This window comes from Falco punctatus (assembly GCF_963210335.1).
Source record: "Falco punctatus genome assembly, chromosome: 7".
Classification (NCBI taxonomy): domain Eukaryota; kingdom Metazoa; phylum Chordata; class Aves; order Falconiformes; family Falconidae; genus Falco; species Falco punctatus.
Genome location: NC_137587.1, coordinates 62,652,366 through 62,669,560, shown reverse-complemented (window position 1 = coordinate 62,669,560; position 17,195 = coordinate 62,652,366). Strand labels below are relative to the sequence as shown.

The 17,195-nt window shown below is 41.1% G+C and overlaps 1 protein-coding gene across 13 annotated transcripts in view; it reads left to right on the top strand.

Annotated features, from left to right (window-relative positions):
* Positions 1 to 17,195, top strand: part of AKAP13 (A-kinase anchoring protein 13) — a 222,469-nt gene that overhangs the window by 83,115 nt on the left and 122,159 nt on the right. For all 13 annotated transcript variants that reach the window (XM_080396174.1, XM_080396186.1, XM_080396175.1 and 10 more), the window contains one exon: positions 8,697 to 8,993. In XM_080396174.1, coding sequence (XP_080252300.1) covers positions 8,697 to 8,993 — 297 coding nt within the window. The remainder of the gene's footprint in view (positions 1 to 8,696; positions 8,994 to 17,195) is intronic.

The window sequence follows — 17,195 nt, the reverse complement described above, 5'->3', positions numbered from 1 at the left end:
TGCTTCAGCACTGACTACTCTGATTTCAATAAAAGCATGACTTATTTCAAACCGGCTCTTCCTCTTCCTCCTCCTCCTCCTTCCTGAACTGGACAGTGCATCTGTAATCATGTGTTTACACTATATTCAGCCGGTTGCCTTGGAGATGGTTGTGGTGATTCAGAGCTGGCGTTATTTGACCTCACTGCAGGATTAGCCATGAATAAGAGACAGTGTGTGGGAGACCAGCCCTTGTTTAAACATCCAGACCAAGGCACTCAGCAAGTGTTCTGCAAGGAAACTCTTGCAAACAGCTTTTGGCCAAAATCTTGTCTTTCACTTCCAGCTTTGAGCATCTTTCATTTGTCCCTGCAATGCAAGATGTGTTGTACATCCCTGGGAGCACAGCTTCTCCTTGGAGATGACTCGGGTGGATGGAGGAAGGGCTGATGCACTCAAGCATACTGAGCCTCTCTGCCTGCCTGCCTTGAACCTGCACTTCTTCCTTTCTGGGCTTGCAGGCTCTTCTCTTACCCTCATCCCAAGTTCTCAGAGTTTCCTGTGGTCCCCTGGAGACTTCAGAATAGGTCCATCAGGGGTTGGGATGAAAGGGGCAACCACAAGTCTATTAAAGCTAATGTAAAAAGAAAGCCAGATTTTAAAATTTTTTTTCTTGATTGTGTCAGTAGTTTTGGTGATGTATGGAGGCATAAAAAACAAAGAGAAATTATTTGATTACATTTGCTGCCAAAATTAAGTAGAATATTTTAGCAAAGCTTTCAAAGGAAATCACATGAAAAAAAGTCTTACCATAAGGTGGTTTAATTTTTCATAGGTGAGAAACTAAAGAAAATGGAATGGAAATATAAACTGTCAGAATACCTCCTAAATTCTCATTGTGTGTGAAAATTCTGTGTATCCTGAAAGACTTTACCTAAATAAAAGCTTACAACTGCAGAGTCAAATGACTGATGCATTTTATATAATTACTAAAGCAATCTGCCTCTTTCTTATGCTGCCTTTATCGTCAGTCTTAAACACTGAATATATATAGTTAACAGTATTGTTCAAATGTAAACTTTTATTTCTGTACAAAATAAAAGAAAGGACTTCTGATTGTTAATTTATGGGAACAGCTTTTTTTACCTGAAGATGTGGCTAAATGTAGATTCAGCAGTCGCTCAAAGGACAAAATATTTACCTGTATTTCTGCACTTGCTTTGAAGGATGGGATGAGGTAGTTATCCTGCCCCTCTGTTGATTATGTTAATTTAAGGGAAATAATTTCCCCTTGTAAGAAACAGATTCTCATCTAAGCTGATCGGTCAAAACTTGAAGTATCAAAATAAGCTGCTGAGGTCCAAGAACTAGGCAGCAGGTGATGTTTTGTGTGCTTCCAGTAGCTCTTTTGCCAGCCCAAGTACAAACCAGGTTACACTGTCCAGCTAAGCTGTTTGCCTTACTGAAAAGCTACCAAAAACTTTTTTAGCTATTGCTTTATTGTCATTGTTAAATGCTTCAATTTTTAAATGATCTGGTTCAAATACTCCCTAGTTGAAGAAGTTTTCCTTGGTACCAGAGGCTCTCTGCAGTTTTGCAGAGGAATTTCAAATGCTGCCTCATCAGCACATTAAGGTCTGTCATCATGGCAGGCAGAGATGTAATGGCACTGGATATTGCTCGAGTCTGGATGTTTTTAGTTGCAAAAGCTTGGTCGCTGAGGTTTGAGTATTAAAAAAATAGCAAAGGTCCGAGCAGGGAGGGATGCAGAGAGACGGTATCAGCTCCGTGGCTGTTGCTGCTGAAATTGGACTGTTGGGATTGAATGTGTCCACTTATGTCATGGATGCTTATCCTACTTGGTGTTGGTCATAAACTGAGCTTTTCAGCAAGTCCTTATTACTGTAGTAACTGATACTGTTATAATCTTTAATATGCATTTTTTTCTTCCCAACATCTCTGCAGGGTAGGGAGGATAACTGAGACATTGAATGGCCAAGCAGATAGCATGTGGTAGTAGTGTAGGTGATCTGTGTTAAAGCAGGGAAGTGAAACTTCATTGCAAGGCAGCAGCCTCATTGCCTGCCTCTGCTGTTAGAGCAGCTTCCCCCTCCCCCCCACTGGAAGAAAACCCAGCTAATAATAAAAAGCCTCAAATCATGATCAAGCAAACAAAGCAACAAAAGAAGGAACAACATCATCTCTGTCCACGAGTCAAAAGCCTTAACCACAGCCTGCTGTGGGCAGTGGAGACTTCTCAGCGCTGGGAAGCTCTTGGGCAGATTTGGGAGAACTTTCTTGCAGGGGAAAGCTAACAAATCAGGCTGGTGTGCTGGGAGCTCGAGTATTTGTGCGGTGCATCTTGTGCAAGTTTGTGTGCCATCATGATAATGGCTGTATTATTTGGCACAAATTTTGCTTTGCATTTAGAGGCTGGTACATAACATGCGGGAAATGTCAAAGAGCTCAGCGGAGGAGATTTGGAATGAAATTTCAAACAGGGAAAGATGGTCCAGTACTGTAAATCCAGAGCTGCAGCAGCTCCTAATGAAGCGAAGGGTGAGAAATACCCTGTCTGTGAGCCAAGTTACTGAAACAATTGAGTAAGGACATTTTGTGAGATGTAGTTGCTTTTGTGTGTACTGTTGTATCACTCTGAGCCTTTGCTTTGTAATACGTAAACCACTATTCTCTTGTTGGTTGGTCTCAGAAAGTGCAGGATTCTTGTATGGGTTTCAGAGAGGAGGAGGAGCAAAATTAGAGGCAGAAAAACAGCCTGAGAGACTGACTCCTGGTAGCTGGTTGCCAGCAGTTTCCACAGGGCTGAAACACTCCCATTTATTCCAAATGCCTTGACTCACTGGGAACTTTGTCTCCATGCTTAAGTTGAGGTGGAGAAGCAGGTTCAGTCTTTAATTTGTTCCTAATTCTGTAGTTCTCAGGTGTTGTTTTTTTTTTTTTTTTTTTTTGGGGGGGAGGGGTTTTAATTACTTTCTTCCTGCTAGTTAAAAGGACAGACTAAAATGAATTTCAATTAGCTTGGAAATATCTGTATTTCAAACTCTTCTTTTACTGTGAAATCCTTTACATATGTTCATACTTTATCTTCTTCTACTGCAGGCTATGTTTTCCCCTAAGAAACAACTTTTCGTAGAAAATTTCATAGAAAATATATTTCATGCATTACAATCTTTTTACTGGTAGACCAAAAGGGTAAACAAGTTGCATAACAAATGACCACTTGGCAATATCATTTGTGGATTTGAAAATACTCTTAATTATGAAACAAAAAAAACCCCTAAAATAGAATAAAAAAGTGTAGCCAAGGAGGTTTTTTTGCAGTCCATCCTCTTTGGTGTACTTAATTGCTCTAGGCAGTGTAATTAAAAGGAAATGATGCCAGTTCTAGATGACATCAGTCACAGGAAAAACTGATTGAATCTGTATTGAGATTATTTAAGATGTAATGTGTAGGGTCTTACACTTCTATAGATTTTTAGGGCATCTACAGTATAAAGGGACTTGAAAAAATCTTTCTGCACTCTCCGTATTAATAGTTGAGGGTTTAAAAGGAAAAACAAAGGCTCCAGTTTATTGCTGGTACTGTGCCTATGTATTTCATAAGGTTTCCTGTGTTGCAAGAGTGAATGCAGTAACTGTGTAAATCACACAAATGCACTTCAGATATGGGCTCTGATTTTCAGAACCAGAATTTGGGGTTTCTGAAGCAGAAAAGAAACACTTTTCAGATGGCCCCAGGAGATCCTTTGGTTTCCCTCTTGACAAGTCACCCACCAGATGGCAACATCTCTTGGATGTAAATCCAGGATACTCCATGAGATTCACCACATTTGTTGCCTGGCTTTCTTGTCCTGCTTAAATTTCTTTGTAAGACCTCTTTCAACCCAGCTCCACCATGCTAACTCAGAGTATGCAATTAGCACTGGAGTCCTCAGTCACCTACCAGGCAAACCCAAACATGTGCTTCCAGGAGGGCTTTAAATAGCTGCCCAGGCTGGAGGCCCATTGTTTGATAGCTCAAATGTGAATTCTGAAAATAGGAGGTTTGGACAGGATTTCTACTTTTAGAGCAGCAGGAAATGAAGTCATGTTTTAGTAAAACTCTGTTTAGGGGTGTTTTGTCTCCATGTGTGTCTTGTTTAATGAGAAAAAGTCTGAAGAGTTTTGCTGCTGCCCTTTTAAGCACACCTCAGATCAAAGGTGCAGGTACCAATTTGATGGACAGGCCTAAGGCTGCACGTCTTGCCCATGCTGTAGAAAATGGCATCATGGCAACTATGAGTTATTAGCTGGACTAGGACTCTCAAGTTCCCGACAAGACAAAGTTGCTCATAATTTGTCAAACTAGGTGCTATTCACCTCAGTGAACATTGTACATATGTTTGCAAGTCAATCACAGACTATTTTAAGATTTCCGAATAATGAAATGTGTAATTGTATTAATGAATAAACTGATTCCTTCTATCAGACACGTTAAGTCTGCTAATGACTTCCAGCTCAGAAATCTCCACCTTTTCGCCTCCTTATTGTTTTGCATCATTATCGTGTAGAGGAGGCAGTGCTATCATACTGATGCACGTTACCTCTTTGAGGATAAGTGCAGAGACCAGAATCCCATGTTGTTATTTTTTGTTCTTGTGTCTTCCCCAAAGCAAGCTTTATTAGGTGGTCCAGGAAAGAATTCTTTGGTTCAGTTGTTGTCTCCTTTAAAATAATTTTTAAAGTGTGGTTTTACATGAAGATCAGGAATTTGCTTTATTGCAACAGAAGCGGTCGCTGCACCCATCTCTGTATAGACTAAAATAGTTTTTTAATTTCTGTATTTTTCATGCAATATGCCGGCACTTCAAAAAAGAGCTCCAAGTAGTAAATAGTTTCCAAGCTAAATGTAATGTAACTGAGGAGCAGAAGGAGAAATGGGCTAAAATGCAATGCAGGAAGAATTAAGGGGTGGGTTATTTGACGTTTATTACAGTTAAGCTATCATATAAATGACCTATTTTGTACTGTGGCAAAAAAAAAATTGAAAAGAGGAGCGTAGCCATACACATGAAGTTATTCTGTGCAGTCTGAGACAGCAGCAAGGTAGGAACACTGTCATGTTTGTCAGAAGAGTTAAAATTTGAACTAATAGTGCTGAATGATACCAGTGTGGCGATGTTGGGTATTTCATCATCTGCTTCTGATTGCTCTTTTGGCCCAAGGGCCTGATTTCTGGAGCAGACTGAAGGCCATCAGGAGGGGTGCTGGGCAGCGCTGCGAACCTGATCACGTAAAATACGCAGCTCTCTCTTTCCTTCTGTGGGTGTGTGCATCTGTGTGATTTATTCAGTTACGTGTGTTTTCAGCAAAATGCACACCTTTATGAATAGGCTATAAATAGGCTCATCACTTTTCCTGACACACCCAGGTGTGTTTTTTTCACCTTTTTAATGAGTCAGACATTTTTCTTTTCCACATATCGGGAAGGTGTATGAGGGAGTTAAGCAGTCTATAGTTGAACACCCTGATGCTTGCAAAATGCATGACTTTATGCTTAATCCATGTTAGGAGAAAGCCCTGCTGTCTACCAACCAGAGCAGAAAAGAGATGGTCAGGAGGAATAGGGTCTGTTCTGGCACTGCTTGGAGCTCTTTGTGATTTTGAGCAAGTTACTTAACCTCATGGAAACAGATTTGGGCTAGTTTTACAGATGATAACCACTTACCTTCTGAGAGAGCCAGAAAACAGAAAACTTCTGCTAATGCTCTGGGAAAAAGGGCTGTTGAAGTTCAGATACTGGTCTAGGCAAAGGAAGCAATGGTCTTTGATGTGGAGAGAAGCATTGCCCCACCAACGGATCCTTCAGAAGGTTCACGTATTGGGGACATATTTGTTTATATCATTCCTGTAGTGGATTCAAAGCAGGGAGGCAGAGACCTTTTGAGCAATGTTTTTAGTATTGCCCACACTTGTTACTTACTGGCTCGTCTTCTGTTTGAACTATTGCCAGAAGTCAGAACCTGTCCCAGACTCTTACCCCCCGAGTCTGACATCTCCTCAGATGTAAGGAAGGAGAACATCAAAGCAATGTGAGTGGTTGCCCTTTTGAAGAACGTTCCCCAGGGTTTAGCACAATGCTTGTTTGATCCTTTTAGATGAAAATGGATCATCAGCTCTGTCACCTCCCTTTCAAGGCTGTATTAGATATCTGGGGGACTTTCAAGAGAACCATTGCTGGCTGCAGATCAGGACATGGCCTTTTTGTCACTTCCCCTTGTGTTGCATTGAACATTCCTGTAGATTTGCTTGATTTTTGGGGCATACGCTCCATCCAAGGGAACTGTGTAGATCCACAGTGTACCGGTTTAAGGAGACCGTGTGTCTTGACTGAGGTTTTCTAATTGTCATGATGGAGGAGCTTTTGCTGCCCCACAGAAGAGTTGTTTGGCATTATGACAAGTAAGTGACTGTCCCAGAGTGTTTCTCTGTAGCTGCTCAAGGGCAGTGTTTGCCTTCTGCTTCATTCCTGAAAGTCCGCTGGCTTTCTGGCAGAGTAGCCGTATTCTAGGTTATTTTGCAGATGGGATTCTTATGGGAATAGACAGAAAAGAGTTTAAAAAAAATAATGAAAAGTTTAGCTTTTCTCATGCTATTAAGGAGTCTTTTATTATGATTCTTTTTTTTTTTTTTTTTTTTTTAAACTGCATTCTAGCAAACTTCCACTGCTTTGCATTAGGGAGAGCCAAGTTCACAGCACTTGAGTCAGGTCCCGTAGGATAGCATGGCCTTCTTTGCAGCCTGCATGTAAGTCACTGCTTTTGTGGAGGCTATAAACAAAATTAAGAAATTTTACCTGCTCCTTATTCTGATGTCCTTAGGAAGATCAGCAAAGTGAGAAGGTGGAGCGGGAGGGATATACAGTTCTGAACTTCATTAAAGTCAAGTTCGCCCAAAGTTGTACCACCCCCCCACTTCTCCCTTGAACATTTGAGCCTTTTGCTGTGAGGATGAGTGGAGTTTGTGAATGGGCTTCATAAGGGCTGCTGAGTTCCCTGCCCATCCTATTGACTGGTGATGTTTTAGAATGCACGTGCAGTATTTTCAAGAACAGTAGAAGTAGGTCTTCCTACCCTTATTCTTTTCCATAACATCAGTACTAGTAAATCTGTTCCTTCAGCTTTCACAGCATCCTCTTGCTAATAGATGCCCAGTGCTGGAAGGAATGAAGTTTTCTCACCTTTCGGCTTCATAGCCTCCCAGTTGTATTGAGCTGTTGCAGCAACACCCATGTGTGTTTTCCTCTCCTTCTGCACTTGTCTTTGATACCTTTCCAACTGCATTTGCTCTCCTTAGGAAGCCACACAGCCTTGTCTGTGACAATTCTGGTGCTACCCACAGTGTCCTAATAGCAGTTTTGACCTTTCAATTAACTTCAGGATAGCCTCTTTCAGCAGACAAAACCTGTACAGATGCCAAAAGCCGCAGAACAGATTTGGAAGGTTGGCTGAAAGACCATGAAGATTAGGGACATATTTTTCCTTTTGTCAGGGAAATCAACAGCAAAGGGCTCCAACACAAGAAGGAAACTTTCCCACTGACCACAAATAGGGGCTTAAATTGAATTTTCAAGCCTTTAAAAATAAATCGTCATTTTGTATTTAATTAAGCAGGGTTTCATGAATGTAGTAGTATGCTGAGGTCATGGGCAAAAAGAAGCTTTTCCAGTAATTAGTGCAGGGTCCGTGCTGTTCTGGCAAAAACAGCCATGACGTCAGTCTGAGACTGGAACAAGAAACTGTGCTGCATAGTGAACTTGAAACACAAACCTTATTATTGAAGGAGCATGTCTGACAATTAAAAGTGCTGGTTGTGTTGGACACATAGTTTATTTTTCCTTTTAAAATTGCAAAAAGGTGTTGTGGGGTTTGTTTATTTTTTTTTTTAGTTTGAATCAATGAAATTGTTGCCATGCCAGAGCATCTTCTCCTGTTTCTCCTGCCCTAAATAAATAAATAAACTTAAAAGTTTTCAAACTTCCAACCTGCTTGTTTTGTAAATATAGAAAGTGGCCATTTCCATGTTTTTATTTAGCAGAAGCAGCTTAGGTTTTGTTTTGTAATGTGAACCCATATAAAAAGAAAGGGCAGGTGCAGTGGTGAGCATGGGGTCTGACGGCTCGCACAGAGCATGCCTGGGCAGGCAGGTCGTGCTCTCGTAGCCATTGAGGTCTCTGTTTTAGGTGAAATTGTGGTGTTTTCAGTACAAGCCAAGTGTTGTGACAGCATTTGGAGTATGTAGTTTTGCAGTACTCGGATTCTAGTTTCTGGTGAGTTACTGGAGTCCTGTGGAGCTGGAAAAGGAAAGTCTGACCATATAATCTGGCTTTTGGTATGTTAGCAAAATCTTCACTTGATTTAACTTAATGCTTTTGAGTTTACTTGTAGCTGATCAAAAATAGCCTGGTCAGATAAGGGTGGCTTCTGTTTCTTGGTTTATATTGTGACAGAGAAAAGTTACACATTTTTTCCTTTTTAAGTCCATAGGAAATACTGATCTCTGATGATACCTATACATTCCCAAGATGGTGTTTGGAGTTGTCACCCTCAGTAACTTGCTCTTACCTCATTTAATGTGTCAAAGGAGATGCTCAGCTGTGTTTCTTCAGTGCATGCAATAGTTCTTTTTTTACCATTTCCCTTGGTTTTATTTTGCAGGCCACGACTGCTGTGAGACAGTGAAGGTGGCACTTTGTGCTTCTAGAGAAGGTCATCCTGTTCTGGTTGTGGCAGAAGAGAGTTTCCAGTTTGTCCAGGACGAAGCCTACGATGCTGCCCAGTTTCTGGCCACCTGCGCTGGCAACCAGCAGGCACTAAATTTCACCCGCTTCTTGGACCGGTCAAGACCACCTGCTGCCGACGTGGACTTTTTGGATGAGAAAGTGGCTTTGGCATTTCGACACCTGAAACTGCCAGCAGAATGGAACGTGCTGGGAGCGGACCAGTCCCTGACCGGTGAGGATCTCTAGGGCGCACGTGAGACTTGTGGGTTGGGAGAAAGGTAAAAAGCCTGGGAGAGGGTGTTCCTTTCTTTGGGAACCCATGTGCCTTTCAAAAGGTGTGTTGGTCTCTGTGCCTGGAGTTGGGATGTGATGTGCACCACTGTGCCCCTATTACATCTGCATCCTATGCTTTGTACTTCAGCCACCTTAAAATACATAAGGCACTGATGCTTTGTCTTTGTCTTTCTCTTATGAAATAGCACAAGCTGTTGTAAACAGTCAATATTTTAACATATACCCAGAAGGTGGGGATTTTCGTATGTATGCAATGGTATCTGTGTCAGCATCATGCTTCTGAGATTTCCCGAAAGAAACCTGTGTGTAGAAAGCTTGATGCTCCTGGAAATAATATCCTTGTGCCACAAGTTTGGCACTTTTGGTAAATGTTGGTTTTATAGAACACGTGCAAAGCAACTGTGATGTGTAAAAGAAATCTGATTTTTCTTGGAGAACTTTGGATACTGACCCTGAAGATTTGTGTCGTATTCCTGGTTGCACACTGTCTGGGTGAACACAAGCATTCCCCAAGAAAAGCCTGGACAGATTTGCAAGTATGAGAAGGCAAAGGTGGGGAAGCCTGACCCTGAACTACAGCAGCAAGGGCTACTGAGAGCTTATAAATAAACCCCAAGGCTGGCCCTAAGTCTCTGGTGACTGCTGAGGCAGAAGTGCCAAGGTGTTAGGGGTGCTGTTAGCATGTCTTTGTCCTTGAGTTCTGGGTTTTTTCGGTTTGTTTGGGTGGTTTTTGTTGTGGGTTGTGGTTTGGGGTTTTTTTCTATGTTTTGGGGTTTTTTTTGGTCACAAGGGACTTTAAGGAAGCATATTGAGGGACTGGGAGCTAGTTCCAGTGTGTACAAATCCTTGCTGTAAATTTTCAGGGTATTTTGGCAAATAGTTTCACTTTACAGCTGCCTCACAGCCACTTTTCTTATCTTTTGTAGGATGCAGTGGCAAAAACACTTGAATAGGAATGGGATGTGGCTTGCTCGGCGCAGCAGGCTCAGTTCTGCTTGCTGCAACAGGGTTTTCTGCAGGAAATCTTCCTGCTTTGTTTTTCACCAACTTGCTGACTGCTTTTGTAAACGTGAATACATGGACAGGCAGATCAAGCAGTGTTAGCAGACATTAAAAGACTTGATTGTTTTTAATTGTTTCTGGGTAGAAATTCAGATGCTGTTCTATGTTTACAAGGAGATAAACACTTGGGTGTTTTTTTTCCTCTGTGTGGAAGACACTGATGTTTGTTTCTGCATTTAAAGAAGTTGTGATAAAAATACAATCAAAATGATCTGAAGTTAATGAAAACTTTGATTGAAGCTCTGAATTGTTGCTGGTTTTGCAGGAAGGCTGAGATCCAGTTTCTCTTTTTGACTTTGATTGTTCTTTGGAAAATCAGCACTTAGGGAAACTAGGCCATAAGATTTACATTGATTTGCTCAGCATGCACTTGTGTGCCTGGAAGCCCTGATCCTGTGGGGCTCTGAATGCTAATGGACCTGTAGAGCATCCATTGCATCCACAGTGAGAAGAGGGAGCTCTATAGTGCTGAGTTTTCTGGCATCTTGTGGTGAGGTTTTTGTAGACAAAAGTGAATAAATGTAGTGGCTTTAAATGCAACTTTCATCCAAGAATATTGTGCTATAAAATATATTCTGTGCAGTGAGTCCTTTCATAAATAACTGAGAAGGGTAGTTTATTGATGTCTTGGCCTGTTGTTCATCTTCTGATCAGCTTTTTTGCTAGAGCTAGATTTATATGGTAATTTTTTTGCAGTGAGATAATTATACGTAGGGAATTTTTGTGATTGTGGCAGGAAAGTTTTGCATGTGTAAGCATCCTTTTGGTCACAAAACTCTGTTTTGCTAGAGTGAGATGGAAGAGGTGTTTCTTATTTATGATGGAGTAGTAGATTATAAAAACCTTTGTGGTAAAATATAGCACCCCTATACTGGTGCTTGTAAGTTAATTTGTGTGTGTGTGTGAGAGAGAGAAGCTCAACAAAGATTGAAACTGTGGGAGCACTGGAACAATTAGACATATTCTGGCCAGTGCCCCTCCAGTGGGACACCCTGTCCTGCGCTGTGTCACTACCTATGAACAGCTATTCCAATTCATATTTCACATTTTGCTAAATGTCAGCACCAGATACTTCAAATAACCTTCTTGAAGGAGAAAATACTATAGAAATGAGAACAAAAGAAAATGTCAGATCCCTTCTTGAAAGATTTTTAACACTGCCTCTAAGCTGGCATGTCTCTATGGGCTCTTGTGGGTTGGAAACAAAACGCTGCTGTTTAGCAAAACCTCTGAACGCAGGAGTGAGCTGGGAGCCTCAGCCAGCTCCCCGAGTGCTGCAGCTTGGTGGGGAGTTGCTGTTCAGAGATGGCTGTTTCTGTCAAACACATTTAAAAGTTGATTTTTCAAAGGACTGAAGTAGGAGTCGGGTTTTTACAAAAACAGTTAGGAAGTAATGGCCTTTCTGCAAGCAGCGGCTGGGGAGATCCACCATCAAGCATGATGCTGTGCTGATTCTTGAGGAGGAGATGTCTCCACATGCAAGCTGCTTCTTGCTTTTAGCTGCACCCAATCCTGACCAGTCTTTGAGCAGAGGGCAGGGAGTTCATTGCACACCCTAGATGGCAGAGAAACAGCTAAAAGTAACACCCAGCTCCATCTGCTGAGGCTGCTAAACCAATCTTTTGTGTCAGTGCAGTGCAAAGTGGGAGGTTAAGGTCCATCCCACCGAGGAGGAGCTGGTGTGTAACACCCCGTGTGCTCATGAGTTCCAGCAGGCTGGTGGTTGCATCCTTAATAAGATCTTCAGTGGTTTGCATTCATCCATTGTTACTCCTTAAGTTATTGCAGCATTTCGCACCCCCACGTTTTATAACGCATTAGTAGATTTGCCTTTTAAGTAAATAAGTATGCATGATTACTGTGGACAAAGCTAGGTAAGATTCATCTGTGTGCTTATGTTCTGTTACCAAACCAAGGTCTTCAATCTTTTAAGAGTTTGCCGTTGCTCAAGATTAAATGTGTGGTACGGTCCTATAGCCAAATTAAGAGCATTCTTTTCAGTTGCAGATTAGAAATACCTTCAAAATTATTTAAAACTACTGGAGGACATTTGTGAACATTTTTAGTGCCTTTTTATTTATTTCTATGTAACCTATTGATGTTAGCTGTTGCTATTTGACGAGAAGTTTATTTGGCTTCAGTAATCCTGGTAATCTCAATCTCCTACACACTAGGTTGTCTTTACATTTATTCCTCTGCTATCTCTTTAGACATCGTTTTCATTAGAACAAATTGAAACTAAAATGAACATTTTTTTCCTTTATTTTCATCAAGGTATTTTCGAAACCCCACTACATTCATTTGCAGTATTCTCATTCTTTTCTTTTTATTCTACTTGAACAGCAAAAGGTTTTATTGCTTAAGAAGAAACTGTTCCAAACTAAAATGCACTGAGCAGCATTGGTTAATCTAATCCTTACAGTAACATTATTGTAGGTATTTGGTTATGCTCAAAACCAAGTATTTACTGTTTTCTATTACTCTGATACAGTGTAAAAGACTAAATATGTTTGTGATCACAAGTCCTTAGTTCTTCCCCCAAAACACTTTGAAAAAGATAGATTTGTTTGGACCTCAGGAGGCTTTGAATGAACTCTTTGTGCTGAATTTAACACCAGGCTATGTTTTTGTAGGATTGAGGCTTTAATTACAAGCTTTTTGTTTAGCAGCCAGTGGTGTGGAGCATGGTACCCAGCCTGGTCTTACCACTGACAGCCATGCTCAGGTGATGGAGAGCAGTGCCTGGACATCATGAATCCCTGATGGGAAAAGCAAGTTCAGAAAACAGAATCCTCTCTCGTAAACCATTTGTCAGTGGTCTTGTCTTAAAGCTTTCCTGCTTGCTTTCCCGTGGAAAGGTGATATTCTTGCTCAAATTTCTTATTTCGAATTCTTTGCCCTTCTGATTTGATCCTGATTTGACTTTAGTAAGGTGTCTAGGTAACAATTACTTTATGGAATATTTTCCCCTTTAATATATTTATAAAAGCTATTCTCTCAAGCTTTTCCTCATGACAGCTACTCTCAAAAGGTATACTTAGGCTTCAGGGTGTTTTGATCAATATTATATTCCTGTGGAGAAGGAGCACAGCTGACCAACACCCATGGAGCTGACTGGAAAGCAGAAAAGAAGGGAGCTGTGGTGTTTTGGTCCTTTTTACAGTAATGGTGAGCATATTTTTGTTGTCTGGTTTGCTCTTAGGATGTTGTGCATCTGACTTCTAAGTTGCCTCCCAGTCTCCATCTCTTACTTTTCTCATTCTCCCTGAACCTACCTGCTGTGTAGGACAGTTGAGGTGCAGCCTTCTACTTGCTATTTCTAGAAGACCTCAGAGAACAAGTCTTAGCTTTTCATCCTTAGCTTAGAGAAAAGGACCCCAGAAAGACTTGCATTAACTATCTATTTACCTGCAGATACAAAGTATTTTACATAGGTCCCAGGTAATGGGACTTCGGGAGAGTAAAGTAACTTCCAGACCCCGCTTGGTGTCACGGTAGCAGAACTGGGGATGGGGGCATCCTAAGATACCTGACTCCAGATGTCTTTGTGCTCCATCCTCTCTTGCTGAGGCAGACAGAAGATACTTAACCATTTGATTAGATGAACTGGATAGCAAAAGAACACCTGGCGTGTGCCAAGGCCGAAGGAGATGGAGGAAGGAGCATTGTGCATGGTGCCACGGTGCTGCTCAGCCGGTGCAGCAGCATGTCCTTGTGTTGCAGGGGCAGGGCAGGTGCACGTGTGTGTAGGGAAGGATTTGCATTGCTGGTAATGAGTGTGTCTGAAACCCCCTGGGCAAGTGTGGCCTGACCTCCTCCCTGCACAGCTGCAGTCCTCATCATTTCTGTTCTGGGGCAGTTGTGTCCTGAGGACTCCGGTCTCCCCCCAGCCATCCGCTGTCCCTCTGCAGTAGGGATTCCTGGTACTTGTGCTTAATTATCTGTCTATCTGTATGAACTCAAGTGGCATCCATAATTAAGGATTACTCTTCTTACTGTGGTATTCCAAACACAGCATTACTTTCAGGTGCTGTATAATCATGTCCATCTTAATTATTACAAGTGCACTGTACCTTTTTAAAGAACATCGTTACTGCTGTCAAAAGTAGGGTTATTTACTGTTCTCAGTGGCATTTAAAGGCATCTGCTTAAATGGAACAGATTGTTACACTTTAGGAATCAAAATTTAATATGTATTCTGAGGATGTATGCAATGTAATTACAGAACTGTGTTTTTCTATTTTAAGTGACTGAAGAGAAAATAAGCTAACTAGAAAACCAGAACAGAATATTTGGAGGCATGAGTAATAATTATGGCTTGCTTGTATTGCGGGGGTGGGGGGGGTCAGAAAAAAAAAAAAAAAAGGGAGGATCCAAGGCTCAGGTATGAAAAACTTGGAGAGGTAATCCTTGAGTTAACTGTTAGTAGTAAACAGATAAACTTCAAAATATCTTTTAGGTAATAATCTGACAAAACTTTTGAGGAAACAGGCTTTTCATTTTGCTCATTAAGAGTAAGCAGTGAAACCCAGACTTTATGGTTACAGTGTCAGATGTGTGAGCTTTCTGAGATGGTGTTTCCAGGAGCTGGTTAATGTTGGCAGAGTGTTGCTGTGATCAGCCACGATATGGAGCCATTCCCCTGGCAGCCTAAGGAGAAGCGATTGCTTTGATGTGCTGGGATATAGTCAGCCAGGATTACCTGCGGATAAGCAGGAGGCCATCTCATTAGATAAAACACTTAACAGCTCTTTAACTTTAGGACCCCAGTTACTGACATCTTGAATATGTACAGCTTCCCAGAAATGCTGTGGAATAAACATCCTGGTGCAGTAAGTACTGCTTGAGAAATGAAATTCCCTGAGCGCACCGAGCAGGAGTTGGGTAGAGAGGGAAGTACTTTGCCCTGGTTTGAAATACTCTGCATGGATTTCGGTTATAGGTTTAATAACTTCGCATACAAAACCAGTAAGATTTCAGTGTACAGCGCAACGTGAGTGTTACTGTGATTAGACATCACTAATACGGATTTTTTTAACAAAAAGGGAGGATGTCTGAAGGAAGAAAGTAACCAAAAAGTGCCTTATTTTAAAGAAAAAAAGCAAAACCCCTAGAAAGAGAAGGAAATTTGATTATTGGGAGCTAACATTTTTTTCCTTATGGGGAGATGTTAAAGATGTGCAGCTGATGATGTTTTTTCAGACATAAAGCTTTTATCTGTTCATGTGCTGCACTCTTTTTATAGTTTCTCATTGAACCCTTTCAGTGTAATAGTAACAGGTATTCTTTTTGTTGGGTTTCATACCCTTTCCAGTCTGCTGCTCACCTTCTCTGCCCTCTGATAAAGGACTGTATGGGATAAATTGGTATGATCTTTTCTGTGCTTTCAGCACAAAGTGGTCTATTCAGCTGTAGTCCTTGATAAGATGTAAAAAAATCTTTTCCATACCTAAATTTAATGTTGTCTGCAGTGGAAAATGGAAAGCAGAAAATAATTCTTGTTCAGGCAGTGTCTGAAACGTGCTGCTCAGTACTCAAAATGTACCACTCAGTCTGTGGCTGAGAAATCATTGGCATGAGAAAGTTTCTGTTCCCTTTGATAATAGTGGGAATGGGGACATGAAGATCCTTTGGTGTGCTCTGAAAAATGTCTTGTTTATAAGACTAAAGAATTACTCACACATCTTTTTATTAACTGAACTCATAACTCCAAATACATCATATTTGCCTTGACCTTTTTTTCAGTACTGTTGCCTGCTGGAGCATTCCTCTAGGACCTCAGTGTTAGGTGATAGCTTGTTTCTGTTTTTTTGCTCCCCTTATTTCTCAAGGATTGATCTGAGCAATGAGAACATTTCCACCAGAAAACAAGATTTTGTGGCCACATTTGATGTGGCCAACATTTGATGGTAGATTTCAAAATTGCCAAGTATATGTGATTTTGGGTGAGAACTAACTGAAGGTCACCATCACAGGAAGACTGGTAAGAGATGACATCCAGTCTATGGCTGGCTGTTCCTTGATGAGGTGTCTCAGGGCAAGAAGGATAAACTGTTAGTTTTGGGTTAGCTGTGGGTTACTTTATATAAGAGTGATTTTTAAAAAGGAACAGGTTTTTTTCCTCCTGTTATTTAATCAGGATTGAAATGCAAGTTTTTACTTAGAGAACAGTTTGTGTGTTCTCAGCTGTGTCATACCCAAACTTTTTTTTTTAATGTTTGTTTTGTGCTAATAGCACCTTAAACCTTTCCCATTAGCAAAGTACATTTGAAAGTGTTCTGTGGAAATTTTGTCCCTAGTTACCCAGATAAACTGTCTGTTCATGTGTCATAGCTACAAAAAAAAAAAACCTGAACCAAAAACATAAAAATAATATGTCTGAAGTCTTATGTTCTGCCAGCTGGATTAGAGTGCCTTGGCATTATGGAACAATAATCATATGTTTCAACTCTTGCCTATTACTAGGGAACAAGAGAGGAACAAAACAACCTTGGCCTTTCCAGTACCGTGTGTCTTGAATTTCCACAATTTCCTAAGTTACAATAAGTTTTTTGTGGACATTCAAAGGATAGACATTTTGAGATGCATATCTCATGCTTGACATGTGGTAGGAGAGGGAGCTCTGGCTATTGCATGTTAAAGGTTTTGTTATTCTTCCATGCCTGGGACATGCATTTTGCACCATGACAAGACCTTGAAATCATTGACTGAATTTCCCACATTTTATGCTACAAGTTTCATCCCTTCAAAGCTAGGAACGCTGGAGGGATCTGTCTGTCTTACTCCCCCTTTCCATCCAGCAACACCCCCGTACTCGATGCAGACCAGCTCTTGCCTCGTTCTGAGCAACACCGTATACAAACAGATGTATTTTTCATTACATATTAATAGTTAATCCAGCCCACAGATGGCACACGCCTTTTTAACTGTAGCCGTGCAAGTTTTGCACACTCCAAAACCTTCTAAAGCCACTGCCTGGAGCCCTTGCAGTTGTTGTATGTACAGTACTTTGTCTCTTTGCTGCCATCATCTGTGCCCATCTGTTAGAATGGCCTCTTGCCAGTTTATATGTTAGGCA